General features: G+C 41.1%; 1 protein-coding gene across 5 annotated transcripts in view; it reads left to right on the forward strand.

Annotated features, from left to right (window-relative positions):
- Nucleotides 1–18692, forward strand: part of SV2B (synaptic vesicle glycoprotein 2B) — a 188519-nt gene that overhangs the window by 130529 nt on the left and 39298 nt on the right. For all 5 annotated transcript variants that reach the window (XM_032252771.1, XM_032252766.1, XM_032252767.1 and 2 more), the window contains 3 exons: nt 11429–11609; nt 11974–12125; nt 17961–18094. In XM_032252771.1, the coding sequence (XP_032108662.1) occupies nt 11429–11609; nt 11974–12125; nt 17961–18094 (467 nt within the window). The remainder of the gene's footprint in view (nt 1–11428; nt 11610–11973; nt 12126–17960; nt 18095–18692) is intronic.

Below are 18692 nucleotides of genomic sequence, written 5' to 3' on the forward strand. Positions count from 1 at the left end.
ATATAAATGCATTCCCTTTACAAGTATGTGTGAGCTTTTGACCTTGGTGGCACAATGAAGAGAGTTTAGAGACGAATCTTTTACAGCATCATAAGGGACTTGTTCTTATTACCTATTATTGCATATCAAACAAGCAAACAAACGTATACTCCCTGTAGTACCAAAACCTCTGCCCCATTTACTTTGCTTGTGAATCTACAGTCTGGGAAGACACCTGGCCCCTGTTCCATTTGACATTGCCTGGGGCAGCTGAAAGGTGGAGGCTAGAATCACTAGAGGGCTCACCCACACAAATATCTGGTACCCAGGCTGGAAGACACGGATGGCTGGGGCTTCTTTTGAGCATCTCTCTCTATCTCCGTGTGATCTCTCCATGTGATCTTTCCAACATGGCAGCTCAAGGGTGGCTGGATTTTTTTTTTTTTCCCTACTGGCTTGGGGCTTCCAAAAAGGGGAGATATTGGAAAGAGATCTTGAGAGAGAAAGACAAGCAGAAGCCTTTCATGACTTTGTCTTAGAAGTCAAGCATGTTATTTCCTTGAATTCTGTTTGTTGAGATAGTAATAAAGACCAGTTCAATTTCAAGAAGAGGAGAAATAGACTCCATCTCCTGATGGAGGAAATGACAAGGTTCTGGAGAGCATGTGAGACCAGAAGTATTGCTGTGCCATTTTTGTGCAGTATGGTCAGTTACTGACTTTCTTTAGAACGAGTCCTCTGTGTGGCCCCTCTCAAAGTCATGCACTATTGACATATTGGGCTGGATAATTCTGTGTTCTGAGGGGCTGTCCTTTGCATTGTAGAATGCTTAGCAGCATGCCTGGCCTCTACCCATTAGATGCCTCTAGCACCCTGCTCCCAGTTGTGAAAACCAAAAATGTCTCCAGATATTGCTAAATGTCCCCTGGGGGGCAAAATCACTTCCAGTTGACAACCACTGCACTAGATGAATGTCCTTAATCCTGGCTGCCCAGTAGAATCACCTGAGGAGCTGCCGAAATAAACCACAGGCTTTGCTCTAGAATAATTAAGTCAGAATGTCTATGGGTGAGTCATGGGCATATGCATTTTTTAATAGCTCTCTAGTGATGTGATTGTGCAGCCAGAGTAGAGAACCAGGTAGTTTATACAAAGACTGTGTATCAGGAGCTGCTGAGGTGTGAGGGTTTTTGCTCGTTGTGCTATATAAAAAGTAGGAGTGATCCCCACATGGCTTCCTTTTTGGGCTTGGGATGATGTCTGGAATATTTGCATATATCTTGGGTAGCATGAAAAAAATGGAACTGCATTAAAAAACCTTGTACAGTGCTTTATAGATTTTCAGTGGTTTTCCCAATCACTCTTATTTGATCATCAAATGACTCTGTGAGATGAGCAGGGTGATGGTCTGTATTTTTGCAATGGGGGATGTGTTGCTCAGTGACCTCCAGGGATGAATGCTGGACTCCAGTTCCTAATGTGACTTTCCGGTTCTGTGTTGCCACTCATTGTCACCATGGGTTCCATTATACTAATGAATTTAGAAGGTTTATTTTCTCCAATACAGACTTTCATAGAATGCAAAAGAAACTGATGTGAACAAGTCAGTTATTTCCCACTCACTTGTATAACCTGTTACTTTTTTTCAAATTTAAAAGCAAATTATAATTATAATCATTATAATTTGATAAGCTCTTTCTTTGCATCCATTTTGTACCAGGTATCTTCTATTGCACCATTTCTAACCTTTATAATGACCTGCGAGGCAAACCTTATTTTCACTGTATAACAGATGAGGAAACATCGGCTCTAAGAGGATAAAGTAACTTGTGAGAACTAGTCAGTGACAGATCTAGGGTTTGGAAAGTCCAGGTATATCTGACTTGAAAGTCTTTTGCTTCTCCTTTACTTGCTGTCTCATCCTTGGAAGATTTTTCCAGGTGCACACGACACACATAAATTTAACAACTTTTATGCAAATTGGGTGACTCCAATAAAGTGCAAGTGTGAAGTAGGCATTGGCCTCTATCAGGGTGCTGGAGTCAGTGCCAGCCATCTCTGTAGGTGAGAGAGGGGTGGTGTTTCTGTTGATTTCATTGGAAGGGCAAACTGCAGGGGTCTGCAGTGATCCCTGAGGCACAGACTGTCAGCCTAGATTAGGCTTCCAGAGGTCTGAGTGGTGACTTTGCCGTCTTCCATGTTGGGCCCAAGAGATGATTTGTCACTAAGTATGGAGCAGAGCAACAGAGCACAAAGAATTTCCCGCATCCCTTCCACCAGCAGCCCCATCAGACAGGGAACACTCGGGTCCTTGGTGGAGCTCAAACTGCCAGCTAAAAGGACTCTTTATAGGCCAATGGGTATAAAATCACTCTTTATTTTACGAACCTTAACCAGCACAAGCTCAGATGAACTGAGTGTCACTTTGCAAAGGATTAATTTTAGTTTCAGAGAAGAAAGCTGGAAAAGCACAAATATTAGCAGGGATGGAAGAAAGGAGGTGTGATAGAAGGTCCTGGAAATGTACTAGCCTTTGACATGCCCCATGGGGTCCACTGAACAGGCTGAATGTGAACATCCTCTTCTCCGTGTGGGCTGGCCTGGGCTTGCTTGAATGTGCGCAGTGTACACTTTCTGCTTCGCCACTGGAGATTTTGCTGACTCAGAGGCATACATCGGTCTCTGCTGGGGATGTGTGGAAAATAGTCCAAAGAAGTTTTGTCCTCGATCATCTCTTTTCATCTCAGCTTCAGCTCAGCCCTGCTCCACAACTAGCCCTCTTAGGAGACCCCTGGACTATTCCTGTATCCCATCAGACACAGTATTCCATCCTCTATAAATGACCACAACTTGGTCTTAAGTGAAATGGGAGAGGCTTCACTGAGCCTCATTGGGTTATGGTCATATCTGAGATGAGGTGTCATACCTCCACTGGCCCAGGTGACCCCTTCTCTTGTATGTCTCACCTGGAGTCATTCTGGATAGTAGGTACCAAAAGGGAAGCTGCTTTTCTGAGACATCTCTAGTGTGGTAGTTTGTGAACAAGGCAATTGCAGGGTTCTCGCAGTATCCTCAGGGAATCTTTCTTAATGCCTCCTCTTTTTAGCCTGAGAGAAAATTAAGAAAAGTGACAGATACCCCTTTGCCCCAAGGCTAGGGTGAGCCCCAGTTGGAAACCTTGCAGGTGCCTTAAATCCTTTAAGTTGCAGCTGCTTCCATTCTGGCCGTGGACATGTCTCTACAGACCAAAGACACAGCCAGGAACCTGGGCTCTGGGTCTCCTCATTGCTCATTACTTGGCCCAGAAAGTAGTCCCATGGTTTAGAGCTTATCCATCTCCTGGGATGATAAAATCTCTCAGCTGCCAGGCAAATCCTTTAGTTTCCCCAATACATGATTGGAGAGAGAACCTCTTCCTGATTGAAGGCTCTGTCCTTACACAATGTTACTGAAGTGAGGGGCTTCTGTCTCTCAGACTTTTCGATGTGCCTGTCCGTAGACCCTGACCTCTGGGCCTATTGGACACATTCAGAACTAGAACCTCCAGGAGGAATGGTTCTTCTCTCCTGCAATGCTGTGGCTTGCTGAGGGGCCAGGGAGAGCGAGAATGTTGCATCCTCAGGCAGAGTGACAAATGCCTCACCCCAACCCTGCTGTCCTTGAATAGCATTGATTGTATCTTTTCTCATGGGCTATTTCATAATCTGTGGCATTCAGTGAGTGGTGACTCACTGAACTATAATACTAGGTTCTTTCATCAGATTTTGGGAAAGTTTACTTACATTTTAATAATTTTGGTTAGAGAGGAAATCTCCTAACCTCATGTTCCTTATCTATTAAATGAAGCCATTAATACTTCCCCCACAAGGCTGGAATGACAAATCAAAATTATTACACATGTGACCTATCATAGTATCTTACACATGGCAGGAGATCAACAAATGCTAATTCTTTTGTCCCTTCATTTCTCCTCTACACATTTGTATCCAAATCTCTTATGTGAGATTTAGGAAGGAGTTCTAACTACCAAGAGAATGGAAAAGTTAACCCACTTCTGAAGATTTATTCACTTGAGTTTACTGCACCCATAATAGACTAAAAAAGTCTAACATGGTGATTCTAGATTGGTTTCCATTAGACAGCTTGTTAAAGCCAAATCTTTTTAACCCAAAAGAAAGTGTTTACTCTTCCAGAAGTTTCCAAGCATCAGATGCCACATAAATGAAGCACCTGGCTGACTTACCCAATGCATCTTGTTTCATAGAGTATGCAGATGGATACCCTGATATTCCTCCATTATTTAATCCCAAAGTAAGAGTTCTTTGTGGGATTCCCATATATGTTAAATATTTATCATGTTTACCACTTTGAGGGACTGTGAACCCCACACCCTAGTCCAAGAGAATATTACCCTTTGACGGGGTGTGTTTGGTTGAGTAATAAATAAATGGAATGGAAATGATAGGAATTACTTTTTAGAAATGTTATTATCGATGGAATGGAGATGGTTTAGTTGGAAGATGCTGATTTTTATCCCTGCAAACATATGCATACAGTCAAATAAATATTTGAGTCACTGCAGGAAAAAGAAGCTCATAATCCTCCCAGGATAATTAATGCATTTAATTTCTCTGTATTCAATAATGAAAAAAAAAAAAAGGGTTAGAATTGGCTTCTTTGTCTTTGGTTAATTACTAAATAAAGAAGCTAACCCACACGGGACCTCTTCTTTCATGTCACCATGGTAAGCCAGTGTGGTCTGATGGCACATCTTATCCTGCTGCCTCTGGTGTAGAGAGGAAATATTCTGCCTTTGTGAAAAGCATCTCTAAAGCTGGTGAGAGGTTTCTGTTACCTGCCAGCTCTCTGGAAGGACATCTGGCATTGGGTCTTAAGGGCCACAATTGTTGATCTCCTTTGACTTCCTGACTCAATTTCTTAGAATCTATTCTGAGCAAATAACTAGAAACATCAACAAAGACAAACGCGCAAAATGTTCTTTGCTGAGTTTTTTATTAAGTGAAAAGCTAGACTGTGAAGCTTTTGATACAGAAAGGTTTCTATCATGTAAATACAGTATGTGGTTATACATGTACTTTTGATACAGTAGTTTCTGTCATTCCCATTCCATTTATTTATTACTCAACCAAATACACCCCCTCAAAAGGTAATATTCTCTTGGATTAGGACGTGGGGTTCACAGTCCCTCAAAGTGGTAAATGTGATAAATGTTTAACATATATGGGAATCCCACAAAGAACTCTCACTTTGGGATTAAATAATGGAGGAACATTAGGGTATCCATCTGCATACCCTATGAAATACAAAAATAAAAACAAGTACAAAAATAAAGTCTGCTAACAGCAGCTGTCTCTGAGTGGTATGATGAATAGATTTTTGTTTTACCTTTTGTACATTTTGAGGGGTATTTTTTCAGATTTTTCTAGAGTGAATAGGAATTACTTTTAGATTATTTTACTTATTGAACAAATATTAATGGAGTACCTATTACATGTCCATCTCTGTGCCAGAGACACAGTGTCGAACTCTACTGAAGCAAAACCAACACGGTCCCTTCTTCCAGGAGTTTACGGTCATGGGAGTTTGGCAAATATCAAACAAATAAATATATAATATCAAATAGAGGCGTGAGATATGAAAGGAAAGCAATGGTACCCTGGCAAAAGTCTGTCAGAGACGGCTGAAATTTGGAGCAGGAGCCAACAAACTGTGACCCACAAGCCTGTGACCTTTTTTTTTTTTAAAAAAAAAAAAAAACCATTTTTAAAGGATTGTAAACTTAGGAATAATAATAATACGATGTGGCAGACACCATAGAAGATGGCCAAGTGCATTTTACAAGTAAAATAACTATGCTGTGTCCCTTTATAGAAAAAGTTGGTTGAGCCTTAGTTTAGAACATCAAGGGTGCCTTTCTAAGGAAATGACATTTAATGTGCAAACTAAAGAAATATGAGTTAGAAAAAAAAATCCCCCTCTTCAACATCTTGTTAGAGGAAACTTAAAAAAATATTGCTCAGTAAAAGCTTTTTATTGGAACCTGGCTCCTTCTCCAGGTAAGGCGAGAGGGAGGTATGTTTCAAGGGCATACTACTAAAAATAAGTTTCTTCTGCTATTCTCTATCCTCTTTCCTCATATTCCTTTAGTATATGATTGGCTTGTTTTTAAAATGTCACCATCTTACTTTTATTTTTCTAATCCTGTGGCTTTCCAAGGTCCCAGACAGTTTGCAGCTGCACTGCTGATAACATCAATACAGCTGTCATTATTGTGCATTTACTTTTGTGCCAGGCATTTTGCTAGATACTTTAAATCCACTCACCTATACAATCCTAACAATTCTGCAAAGATAAGCACTGTTGTCTGAATTTTACAAAGAAGCAATAATGGTCAGAGAGGCTGAATGCACCGCCCACAGTCATGCTGTGGTAATCGTGGAGCCAGGACCACGGCCCAGATGTCTCAGTCTCAGAATTGGGGTCTTGCTTGCATGATGCCTGTCACTGCGGGCTCCTCCTCCTTCCAAGTGGGAGGGGGGGTATTATATTTCCTTTGTTGTGTTACCACCAGTTAAAAGTCTCTTCCACTCCCTCACATCCCTCCTCCTTTCAACCTCCTCCTCCCCCTCTACTCCACAAGTACCAATCATGGTTTTCAATATCCTCAAAAATCTCATTATATTAAAGGGTCAAAATGACTCTAATATACCACTGAGCTTGTTGAGTGAAATTGAGGATGATTGTATTTCTAGCTTTCTAACTAGTTCCTTATCTGTTTCACACTAAAGACATTTTTGATAACTCCACTGAATTCTAATTTTCCAAATGTATTTTTAAAATTTCTTTTGCTAAAGACAGATTTTAAATGAGTCTAATAGCATAGCCGTTCCAGAGATGTTAATTTTATATTTCCCTTCCCTGGTGATAGGCTCATTTTTCCTTCGTTCTTTCTTTTTCTAGACTTCTAAGACAGGATTTGAGAAACTCCTTTTATTCTCTCTGGTACCTCCACGGCCTTGGACAGTGAGGTTTAGTAGTGAAAGCACCAGGCCTGGAGCCAGTAGACCACAAATGCAGTGTCAGTAGGTCCTCTGCCAGCTGAGAACTGAGGTTCTCAGCAAGTTACTGACCCTTTCTGGGGCTCAGCCTCCTCATCTGGTAAAACTAAGTGGTTGGATTCAACATCTAACTTCTAAAGTTTTCCAATTTGTCTAGGGGTCTAGATCAGTAAGGAGATAGTCAGGAGACAGAAATCATACCAGTTACTTGAAAATAGAGATTTTAACGTTAAAATTATTAACAGGGTGAATTGAACTCTTTTGAAATGTATCACTGAGGTAGTAAATGCAGGGAGAAGCTACCTCCCCTAGGGCTTGGGGAATAAAGGAAAGAGATTGGAATGATTATAACTTAGAATCTTGAAAAGGGGTTCCACGAAGCTGTAACTCAGATCTCTGAAGAGGGGCCCCCCGCTGGCAGGTGCTGGTGTGGGAGAGAAGAATGGACTGCAATGTGACCTCTGCTGATTGGATGCAGCTGCTGTCTGGAAAGGAATTGCTGCAGTCAGGATGAAACCTACAGGAACAGAAAGGACAGGACCGGTCTTCCTTCCCCAGCCCTGAAGCCTCCCTTTAGCTCCCTCTATTGGCAGAGCCTCGCGGAGAGTAGCTAGCCAAACTGACTCCGATTTGTGGACCAAACAGCGTCTGGAAGGGTGGCTTTGGAGCCGAACATAACTGCACGGTGTTCATTGCTAAGATTGCAAACTAGTAGGCTAGAAGCCACTTTTTTTTGTTAAGGATATCTTTATTGTTTCTTTTTAAATTGCTTTATCATAGTTGTACATATATTTGGTGCACATGTGATATTTTGATCTTATGTGTACAATGTCGTAAACATGACTTGTATGGCCTTAGGTAGTTTAATCAAACATTTGTGTCTGAGTTAATGTTTTTAATCTGAATATCTTCTTCCCGAGAAATCCACAGTACTTAATCTTTCATTATTTACATTTTTTTAAAAAAATTAATGAATGAGAGGGCAACTTGGAGATCATCTCTAGTTCAGTAATCAGTTTACAAATGAGGTGATGGAGACCCTCAGAAGGTGAGAGGTTTTGCTCCCAAATCATACAACTAGTGAATGAGATCTTTGGGTTCCAAGGCCTGGATTCTCATGACAATTTACTGTTTACAGGAGGACAGGTGTGCTTTAGCCTCATGCTAGTCAAAGTGTGGTCCCCGGACCAGCAGCACTGGCCTCAGCTGGGAGCTTGTTAGAGATGCAGAATCTCAGGGCCCACCCCAGGTCTGCTGAATCAGAATATGATTTTAACAAGATCCCCAGGTGATTTATGTGCTCAGTAAAGTTTGGGAAGTGCTGTAGATAGCTTTATTGAAGTAAAAGAAAAAAATAGACTTTTATTGGACGCTAGTGTTTTTCTCCAGGGTGGAATTAGGGTATGGGGTGTAGAGACTAGTTCTCAGCAAATCTCTGGACCACTCGTCCACTCTTCTAACTCTCTTTTCGCTTTCTCTGCTTTCAATTTATGGTCCCATAAACATACATGCAAACACCCATGTGCACACACACAGTCACACATGCATGCATCCATACATATCATACATCTGCATTTTCTTTCTCTCTCTCTCTCTCTCTCTCTCTCTCTCTCTCTCTCTCTCTCACACACACACACACACACACACACACACACACACACACACGCACGCTCTGAGGCTTCTGTCCTACCCTCTAGTCTGAACCCTCATCAGGTTTCCCTACATGAACCATGCTTTACTCACGCTAGGCTACTTACAAGTAGTTGCCCAAACATATCAGACTTTCTTTTTGCCTCAGCCAACAACTGGAAATCAGGCTAAATTCTGTTTGTCTTTCAAGAACACATCAGTGTCTTTCTGTTGGAAGCCTTCCCACATTGAGTGAGGTATATACAAGCTTTACTCTTCTTTTGGGTTTTAATAATATCCAACAAACACCTTTATTGGAGCATTTTTTTCTCAGAGATAATCATACATTTTATTGTTTATCTCCTTGAAAGGATGGAACCATTCCTCGCTTGGCAAACAATGCTGGGGGTGAGCAGATGATTAAAGAATGAACTAATGTAGAGCAAAGGAATCTGACCAATGCTTATCTATAAAGAGCAGCAAAGTGTAATAGTTAAAGCATCAAGTTGGTTTTTTGAAAAGATAAAATGGATGAACTTTTAGCTAGACTAAGGAAGAAAGAAAACTCAAAATTAGAAATGAAAGAGAAAATATCACAACTGATACCACAGAAATATGAATGATCGCAAGAATTATGAAAAATTACAACCAGTTGTGTAATCTATAAGAAATGCATAGATTTCTAGAAACATGCAATCAACCCAGACTCAATTATGAAGAAATAGAAAATTTTAACAAACCAATAATGACTAAAGAGATTGCATTAGTAACAAAAATCTCTCAACAAAGAGAAGCCTAGGACCTGTTGGATTCACTGTTGAATTCTACCAAACATTTAAAGAATAATTAATGCCAATCTTTCTCAAACTCTTCCAGAAAATTGAAGGAAAAGGTATATTTACAAACTCATTTTATGGGTGCAGCATTACCCTGATACCAAAGCCAGAGAAGAACACTACAAGAAAAGAAAATCACAGGTCAATATTCCTGATGAACAAAGGTGCAATAATCTTCTACAAAATACTAGAAAATTAAATTCAACAGCACATTAAAAGGATCATATACCATGATCAAGTAAGATTTGTCCCTGGCATGAAAGGATGTTTAAACATATGCAAATAAATGTGATACATAACATTAATATAATAATGGATAAAAATCATATGATCATCTTAATAGATACAGACAAAGCATTTGACAAAATTCAGCATCATTTCATGATAAAAATTCTCAACAAATTAAGTATAAAAAGCCATATGTGACAGACCCACAACTGACATCATAGTCAATAATGAAAAGCTGAAAGCTTTACCCCTAATATCAGGAACAAGAGAAGAATGCCCACTCTTGCCACTTCTATTCAACATAGAGCAAGTAGGCCAGAAAAAGAAATAAAAGGCATCCAAATCATGAATGAAGAAGTAAAATGGCCTCTGCAGATAGCATCTTATACATAGAAAACCCTGAAGACTCCACCAGAAAACAGTTCGAATTAATGAACAAATTCAGTAAAGTTGCAAAATAAGAAGCCAACATAAAAAATAGTAGTGTTTCTGTATAGTAACAATGAATATCTGAAAACAAAATCTAGGAAACAATTTCATTTACAATAACATTAAAAAATACTTAGGAATGAATTTAACCAAGGAAGTGAAAGGTCTTTATACTGAAAACTATAAGACATTGATGAAGAAATAGAAGAAGGTACAAATAAATGGAAAGATAGCTCATGTTTATGAATAAAAGGAATTAATATTGTTAAAGTATCTGTATTGCCCAAAGTAATCTACAGATTCAATGCATTATCTATCAAAATTCCAATAGCATTTTTCATAGAAATAGAAAAAAAAATCCTGAAATGCAGATAGAACCACAAAATACTTGGATAGGCAAAGTAATTTTGAGCAAAAAGAACAAAGCTGATGGTGTCACACTATCTGCTTTCAAATATACTATAAAACTATAGTAATTTAAAAAAACAGTACTGGCATAAACACAGATATATGGACCAATAGAACAGAATGGAGATCTCAGAAATAAACTCACACATTTATGGCCGATTGATTGTAAACAAAGGTGCCAAGAACACACAGTGGGGCAAAAAATGGTCTTTTCAATAAATTGCATTGGGAAAGCTGGATATTACATGCAGAAGAATGAAACCGAATCCCTATCTCACACCATATACAAACATGCCACATTTCCTTAAGTCTATTCATTGGTTGTAGCTTGAAGAAAGGTCCTTCTTGGGTGGTAATAAGATAGCTGGCCTTGGTGGCAATTGCTGTTTTTCACCTGTACCATGCTTTTCCTTCCTAACATTTCCCATATCCACTTTGCCACACTTTACCCTGGAAACTCTCTCCTGAAACGTAATCCACCAGTTGAAGGCTTTTGCAGCACAAACACTTTCTGTGCTTAAAAACTTACAGCATTTCCCTCATCTGCAGATTACGCAACCAAATGAGTGATCTTACAGCTATCTTAGTTTTGGTTGATCTGTGTTAGTCTGTGTACATGTTTATAAACCTGGTGAGGCCATTTTTTAAGATAACATTTGTAAAAGGTCACATTTGTATAGCACTTCCAATCTGCCACAAATGTCACATTGTACCATTTTGTGTCTATGACACAAAAATTCTAGGATAAGTAAAAATGAGCATTTTATTTTCTAAACATCATATAGTCTCTAATCTTTTGTCTTTTCTCTCTATTCTCTCCCCTCCATCCCCTCATCACAGGGATGATAGTCTACTTGGGAATGATGGCAGGGGCCTTCATCCTGGGCGGCCTGGCTGATAAGCTGGGAAGGAAGCGAGTCCTCAGCATATCTCTGGCCGTCAATGCCTCCTTCGCCTCCCTCTCCTCCTTCGTGCAGGGTTATGGAGCCTTCCTCTTCTGCCGACTCATCTCAGGCATTGGGTATGTTCTGAGAGAGCTGGAGCTGGACCCTCCAAGACCAGTGGCTCATCCATTCTGGCACTCTATCTCTGAGTGGTAACTCTAGAAACCCTTGGACTGGCTTTTTGTTTGACTTTCAGGATACTGTATTAAAGTCAAACCTTAGAAAGAGTTGGGTTAGGATTAGCCTCTGAAGTCAGCGTGTAATGTTAAAATAATCCAAGACTGCTTCCCACATGTAGAGAGGAACTGCTTGGCCATTCTCTCAAATTCACTGGGTCATTTCGCCACAGAGCCTAAGGTGGGGTATAGGAAACTTGGTTTCTGCTATGACCATTTTTAGTGTATGACTTGATTCTTTCTCTCTGGCATTTTCTCTTTGCAGTATTGGGGGTTCTCTGCCGATTGTTTTTGCCTATTTTTCTGAATTCTTGTCTCGGGAGAAGCGAGGAGAACACCTCAGTTGGCTGGGCATCTTCTGGATGACTGGGGGCCTCTACGCATCTGCCATGGCCTGGAGCATCATCCCACACTACGGTGAGCCACGGCTCAAAACAGCCTAGGGGTCCCTGTTTCTATAACTCCTGCACCCAAACAATAGTTTCTATCCTCAGCCTTATTCCATGTACTCACGCACAGTTCCGGTATGTGACCTTGATCTTTTTTAAGAACTTCTAACATTGCAGACATACTGTTAATTTCGATTTACATGTCTTTTTGGAAAAATATATTCTGTCCGCCCTCTCTTTCTCCTTTCTTCCTTCCCTTTATTCTTTCCTTTCTCCTTCCCTCTCTCCCTTCCTCTTACTTTTGTTTGAAATAATTTCAGCCTTCATCTCCTCCAGCCCTCCTCCCCCCTGAGCAAGTTAGGTTTTGGTAACCCCATTTTATAGATGACAGATGTGATGAAAGCCAAGAGAAGTTAGTGATTTGCTTAAGGCCATGTCCCTGGCATGTGGCAGAGTGGGGACTGGAGTTCTGATGTCCCCTCGGGTGCAGGAGGCTTATAGTTTTTCTACCCTAGTGCCTGCCATCACTCTTGTTTGGCTGTGGGAGTGGAGCAGCCCTTAGAGACAAGATCATGGTTTCAGCCAGGACAATTTTATTTTCCTGGATATTTGCAAACATTGTATTCTCTGGACAGAGACCTGGCAACATCAACTTTTACTACTGGTTTTGTCAAGAGCAAAGTAGGGAGAAGGCAGCAATTTTGACTTTGATTCTGCTTTTGGAGTGTACTGGGTAATTCTATCATCATTATTCAAAACCATTTTTGGTAAATCACTGATTATGAGTACAGGCTTTGTGGTGATTTAGAATCGTGCAGACCCCGAGCGGGTAGCAGAGAGCTTCCCCTGAAGCTGACTGTTATTTCACCACCTGTTTATTGTCTTGTTTTAAATATGACCTTCTCTGCTGTGCTTTCTCAGCTAATGGAGACTCCATGTATATCTTTTTCAGAACAAGCCTTGGTTTAGACAGTACCTACTGTATTAGTTAAGGTGTTACTGGGTACATTACCCTGACAAGCTGATAAACCTGAAATCTCCATGTTTTAACATAGCAAAATCTTCTCCCTTATGTGAGGTCTGGCTGGCATTTCTGATCTGCAGGTGGCTGTGCTCCATCAGTAATCCTGGAGTTTAGACTCCTTCCATTGTGTCATTCTGTCATCTTCAGCGTACAGCTTACAAGGTCTCCGGTTTGGGGAGAGAGAACGGGCAGTTATGGATTGGTTAAAGGGCAGGCCAGGAAGTGGAGCACACTCACCATCTCTACTCACATTCCAGTGGCCCCTGACCTGTAACATGACCACACCCTTTTGCAAGGGACATTGGGTAACAATCTGGCCGTGTGCCCACGGGGTAGAGGAAGTGGGTTTGGGAACGGCATGTTGTTTTTGCCATATCTAGTACTTGAAAATCCACTGGATTTTATATCAGAAACAGAGGAAATGTGAAGAAGAATAGTGAAATAAAGAGTTGAAGGGTTTTCCAGCCAATTCTGTCACTCTAGTTCTCCATAATTTTAGATACAAAATTGTATTACTGTTGATACCAAGTTCTTCATTCTATCCCTCACTCAAACGCACACTTTAATTGCCCATGTAGTATGCTGTTGATTATATGTTTCGGAGGCATTTCTTTCCTTTTTCTTCTCACAATATCATTTTCTCTGTTAGCTGATCCCAATGTTTGAAAACCGTGAGATTATTTTCACTTTTTTCTTTGAGACGGATTCTCACTCTGTCGCTCAGGCTGGAGTGCCGTGGCTGATCTCAGCTCACTGCAACCTTCACTTCCAGGGTTCAAGTGATACTCATGCCTCAGCCACCCAAGTATCTTGGATTGCAGGTATGCACTACCACACCCAGCTAATTTTTGTATTTTTGGTAAAGTCTGGTTTTCACTATGTTGACCAGTTTGGTCTCCGACGCCTGACCTCAAATGGTCCACCCACCTTGGCCTTCCAAAGTGCTGGGATTAAATCAGACATGAGCCACAGTGCCTGGCCTATTTTCACATTTAAATGAAGGGATTGAAAAACCTTTTATGGAGGGAAGCTACTGAAATCTGAATAAAAGCTGAATCCAATTAGTGGTGCTATGTGATGGGGACAAGTCAATCCATCTTTTCAGCCTTGGTTCCTTCACCTGTAAAATGGAGGGTAGAAGGGACCCCAAAATAATCAGCTCTAGGTATCCCTGCCAGCCTGAACCTTTGGCAATTCTTGGGGTGCACAGAGGAATTAATGTTGAGAAAAAATTCCAAGATAATTCTAGTACTCAGGCTAGCTTTGCTCCTGGAAGCCTTAGCAATTCTGGGCTTTCTGTTTGCAGACTGCTTGTTCCATGGGGAAAGTCAGCCCTCACACTCGGCCAATGAGAAAGGGTCTTTGATTTCCCTCTGATTGCATCAGCCTTGGTCATGTGTCCACCTCAGCCAATCACTAGACACCAGAGGATGCAGGCCCGGAAGAGTTCAGATCCACTTCCTTCACCATCCCTGGAGCTAGGGGTGGGGTCAGTCCTACCCAAACCACAGGTGTGCAACACAGTGGTGAGGAAAAGGCAGGAGGGTGTAGTGAGGGGAGTCGACAACCCACAGTAGTCACTACAAACTGCATCACTTTTTTCACTTCACAAACACATTCTCACACAAACACACATGCTGTTGTGTAAGTGTCTGATTTCTAGGAAAGCAATAAAAGAATTCAGGTTGAGGACATATTTAATGACGTAAATGGGATGTCCATGACAGAGGGGCCACATGGTAACTGTCTGACCACTGCAGGCTGACAGTAGGGCTTGCAGTTAAATACTTTACCCCAAATGAGATTATGTTTTAAGTGAAGTAACTCAGGAATGGAAAACTGAACATCATATGTTCTCACTCATAAGTGGGAGCTAAGCTATGAGGATGCAAAGGCATAAGAATGACACAATGACTTTGGAGACTCAGGGAAAGAGTGGGAAGGGGGTGAGGGATAAAAGACTACAAGTTGTGTGCTGTGTATACTGCTCAGGTGATGGGTGCACCAAAATGTCACAGATCACCATTAAAGGACTAACTCGTGTAACCAAACACCACCTGTTCCCCAGTAACCTTTGAAAATGAAAAATAAAAAAGTATATTTTACCCCAAATGGGCAGGATATTTCCTGATGAGTATGCCTGTATGATATCTGTGACTTTTATATTCCATTTTAAAATAGAAGCCTCCTGGATGATCAGGCTTAATTGAAACAGGCATTCACTTGGGGACAATCCATCCTAGAAATATGGTGGACTAGAAGCGGAGTGTAACAAGAGCCATTATTTATCTTAAGCCTCAGACGTTTTATCCACAGTGAACCAGACATTTGGTGGTATGTTCCAATGTGCCTGAGGCATTCATCCTCGAACAAATGCATGTGTAATGTGAGAAGAGACTGATATTCATATGTACAGCCTGTGTAAACTATTTAATTGATTTTGCCAGAATGAAGTGAGGGGAAGTCTTGGCACCAGGAATTTGGGTGACTGGCTCATTGAGAAAGAAAATTACAAAGCTCAGAATGCTCTCCTGGGAACTCATGGGTATAGCTCAGAAAAATAATGGATATATTACGGAAGATTAATTCCCGTTGTAGTCAGCATCACCAGCTGTTTGTGAAATCCTGACAGAGGAAAGTAGGGCAAACTAGAAGAATCAGCAAACAGAACAATCCCTGCTTCCAAATTAATATTGTTGCAAATATTTGGAAGCAGTTTGCCGTTTAATTTTATTTAATTTAGGGCCCCGAAGATGTGCCTAATGGATGTGATAAATGTGAATTATCGAAATCACCGCAAAAGCCATAGAGGCATGAGGGAATAATGGATTTTGTATAATTTGTGCATATTATCATAAAGAAAAAGATCTTTTTGAAGCAGAATACTTTATAAACATAGCTACTTCTGCCCCTCTTCCCTGCTTATCCATCTGAGTTTGATTGCTATGTGGTTTTGATCAACTTACTTCTAATGATGCCAGAATAGTTTTTGCACGAGGTGAGAATATGTAAATATCGCTATGGTTTTATCTTTCTCTTTCTAGTGTTACTCCCAGGGGAAGGGAAATGCTTTTTAATTAAAATTAAAATGAATGAACAAACCTCAGGGAGATGCTAAGAGGCGAAGCTGTGCAAAAAGATTTGCTTCTGATTGAGTGTATTGGATGAGGTATATGTTCAGTTGCTGTAGTCAAAGGTGTCCAAGGGACCACAGTCCCACATCTCCAAACTGAGATCTACCTAGTCTTTTAATTGTACAGATAAAGTGGAAAAGATCTGCAGGAACAGCAGATGATTGGTTAGGAGTCTGCTGTGAGTAGAACCAGTGGAACCACAACGGGGAGTGATAAAAATTCAAGACAAGCTGCTTGCCACAGGAGTTGGCCGTATGTTATAGTTCTAAGTAAATGAACTACAAGTTTTATATCCAGAAAATTATTGCCCTCTAAACTTTAAAAATTATATATTTATTTACATAGTCTTGTCTTTAAAAATACCATGCGAATTGTCTTCATAAATACTTTATGGCATGAGAAACCAGTCTATTTTATAACCTTGGCTCTGTTTTTTTTAAAATAATTCTTTTGCTCATCTTTGCTGACATTTATCTATTTTATTCGATGGCCTTGGCACTAAATGTCATGTACCTGTTTCTAAAAAAAAAATCCAATCTACTCTCTAAACATGTGAAGTATGATGGGTTGCCAGGAGCGTTCACACATAGCAAATTTGTGGAAGTACCATTTCCTCTAAAAACCTACCAATGCAATACAATAGGATCAAGCCAGGGTTGGAACTGTGATCTCTGTGACTGCAAAAGTCTAGGCTCTTTCCACTTTATTACTTAAAAGAGGGAGGTTTGCTACCTGTGAGAATATTCAAAACAATGCTTGAATATAGTTTCTGAATATGACTTTAGCAATGCTTTGAATAGTAATGATGGAATCGGAGCCCGTTATCTTCCCATTTCAGTGATGGTGGGATACATTTGAATGTAGAAGTTCAGTCTCTCATTTGAATAAATTGTGTAATCATATTACAACTTAGAGTGTTTTTCAAAATGTGGTCCTGAACCCTTTGTACTGGAATCACCTGGAGCTGGCGTTGCCCTTTGACCTGGGTAAGAGGGATCTCCAATAGAAGCCCTGTGCCATATGAGGGCCCGCTCTGGCCTTCCTCTGGCTGCACTCCTTCCCGTGAGGCCAGGGATCTCTGAGGCCTTGACCCCATCCCCCTCTCCATCTAGATTATGCTCTGGGTGCCCAGGACCCAGGAATTCCCATAAACTCAAGAGATCAAGACTAGAGTGTCCATTCTCATCACAGTGGTGAATCCATGTATGTCAGCACGTGGTCCCTCACTTGGCAGGAGGGAGTGGGGGATATGGCACAGGTGGGTGTAGAGTCCGGGCTTAGACTTCTAGCTTGCTGCTTGTCAAGGCAGGCAAATAGAATATGTTTCATTTCACCATTTGCTATCTTAAAATATAACGATTGTGTAGAGATACAGGCTATTGCTTTTGTTTGTGCTCTTATTCAAGGCTGCAAATGTCAGGCCAGGCCTGGACCTGGGGATTTGTCCAGAAGCTGGACAAATTTGCGTATTCTGACAAATATGCAGTATGAGAAATATCATTTTGCAGATTTGTCAAGATGTGGCTCCTGTCCCAGCCTTATGACTCAGAAGCTTTGGAGGCACAGCCGAGGAGTCTGCATTTTAACCACCTCCCTGGGTGACTCTCTTGTTCCCTGAAATTTGTGAGCTAGGTCTTCAGAGTCACTCTTCTGTAGAGAAAAAGGTCATGTCCCAGAAATCCTTTGACTGACTGCTTCTTTGCAGGCTGGGGCTTCAGCATGGGGACCAATTACCACTTCCACAGCTGGAGAGTGTTTGTCATCGTCTGTGCTCTGCCCTGCACCGTGTCCATGGTGGCCCTAAAGTTCATGCCAGAGAGCCCAAGGTTTCTGCTAGAGGTGAGTCAGTGCTTCCCCCGCAGCGGGAGAGTGACACAATTGCCACAGGAACCCTGCCTCCCTTCCTGCTCTCAGTTCCTGGGCACATACTCATCATTAAATCCGGCTCCTTGCCTGCCGTGTTGGTGGCAGGTCATGGATTCGTGGACTGTAGCACTGGAGGGCTCAAGAGCTCACGGGCCCAGAGCAGGAGCTCCTTCAAGGCTGTGGAAGGGCGGTTCCAGAGCTGCCTCACGACACCCACTGTCCCCAAGATCCTGATTAGGGAGTTTTTTAGCCTGGGCTACATAGGGGGACCTCGTCACTACAAAAATAGAAAAAATTAGTTGATCGTGTTGGTGCATGCATGCTTTGGTCCCAGCTACTCGGGAGGCTGAGGTGGGAGGATTGCTTGGGCCCCAGAGGTCAGGGCTGCAGAGAGCCATGGTCGTACCACTGCGCTCCAGCCTGGGTGAAAAAGAGAGATCCCATCTCGAAAAAAAAAAAAAAATATATATATATATATTTCTTTTCAAGGTGTAAATGTGAAATATAAATATTTAACATATAATGTAAATATATATATATATATATATATATATTTTTTTTTTAAGATGAA

The sequence above is a fragment of the Sapajus apella genome, unplaced genomic scaffold (genome assembly GCF_009761245.1).
Source record: "Sapajus apella isolate SASKATOON/1434 unplaced genomic scaffold, GSC_monkey_1.0 scaffold80, whole genome shotgun sequence".
Classification (NCBI taxonomy): Eukaryota; Metazoa; Chordata; class Mammalia; order Primates; family Cebidae; genus Sapajus; species Sapajus apella.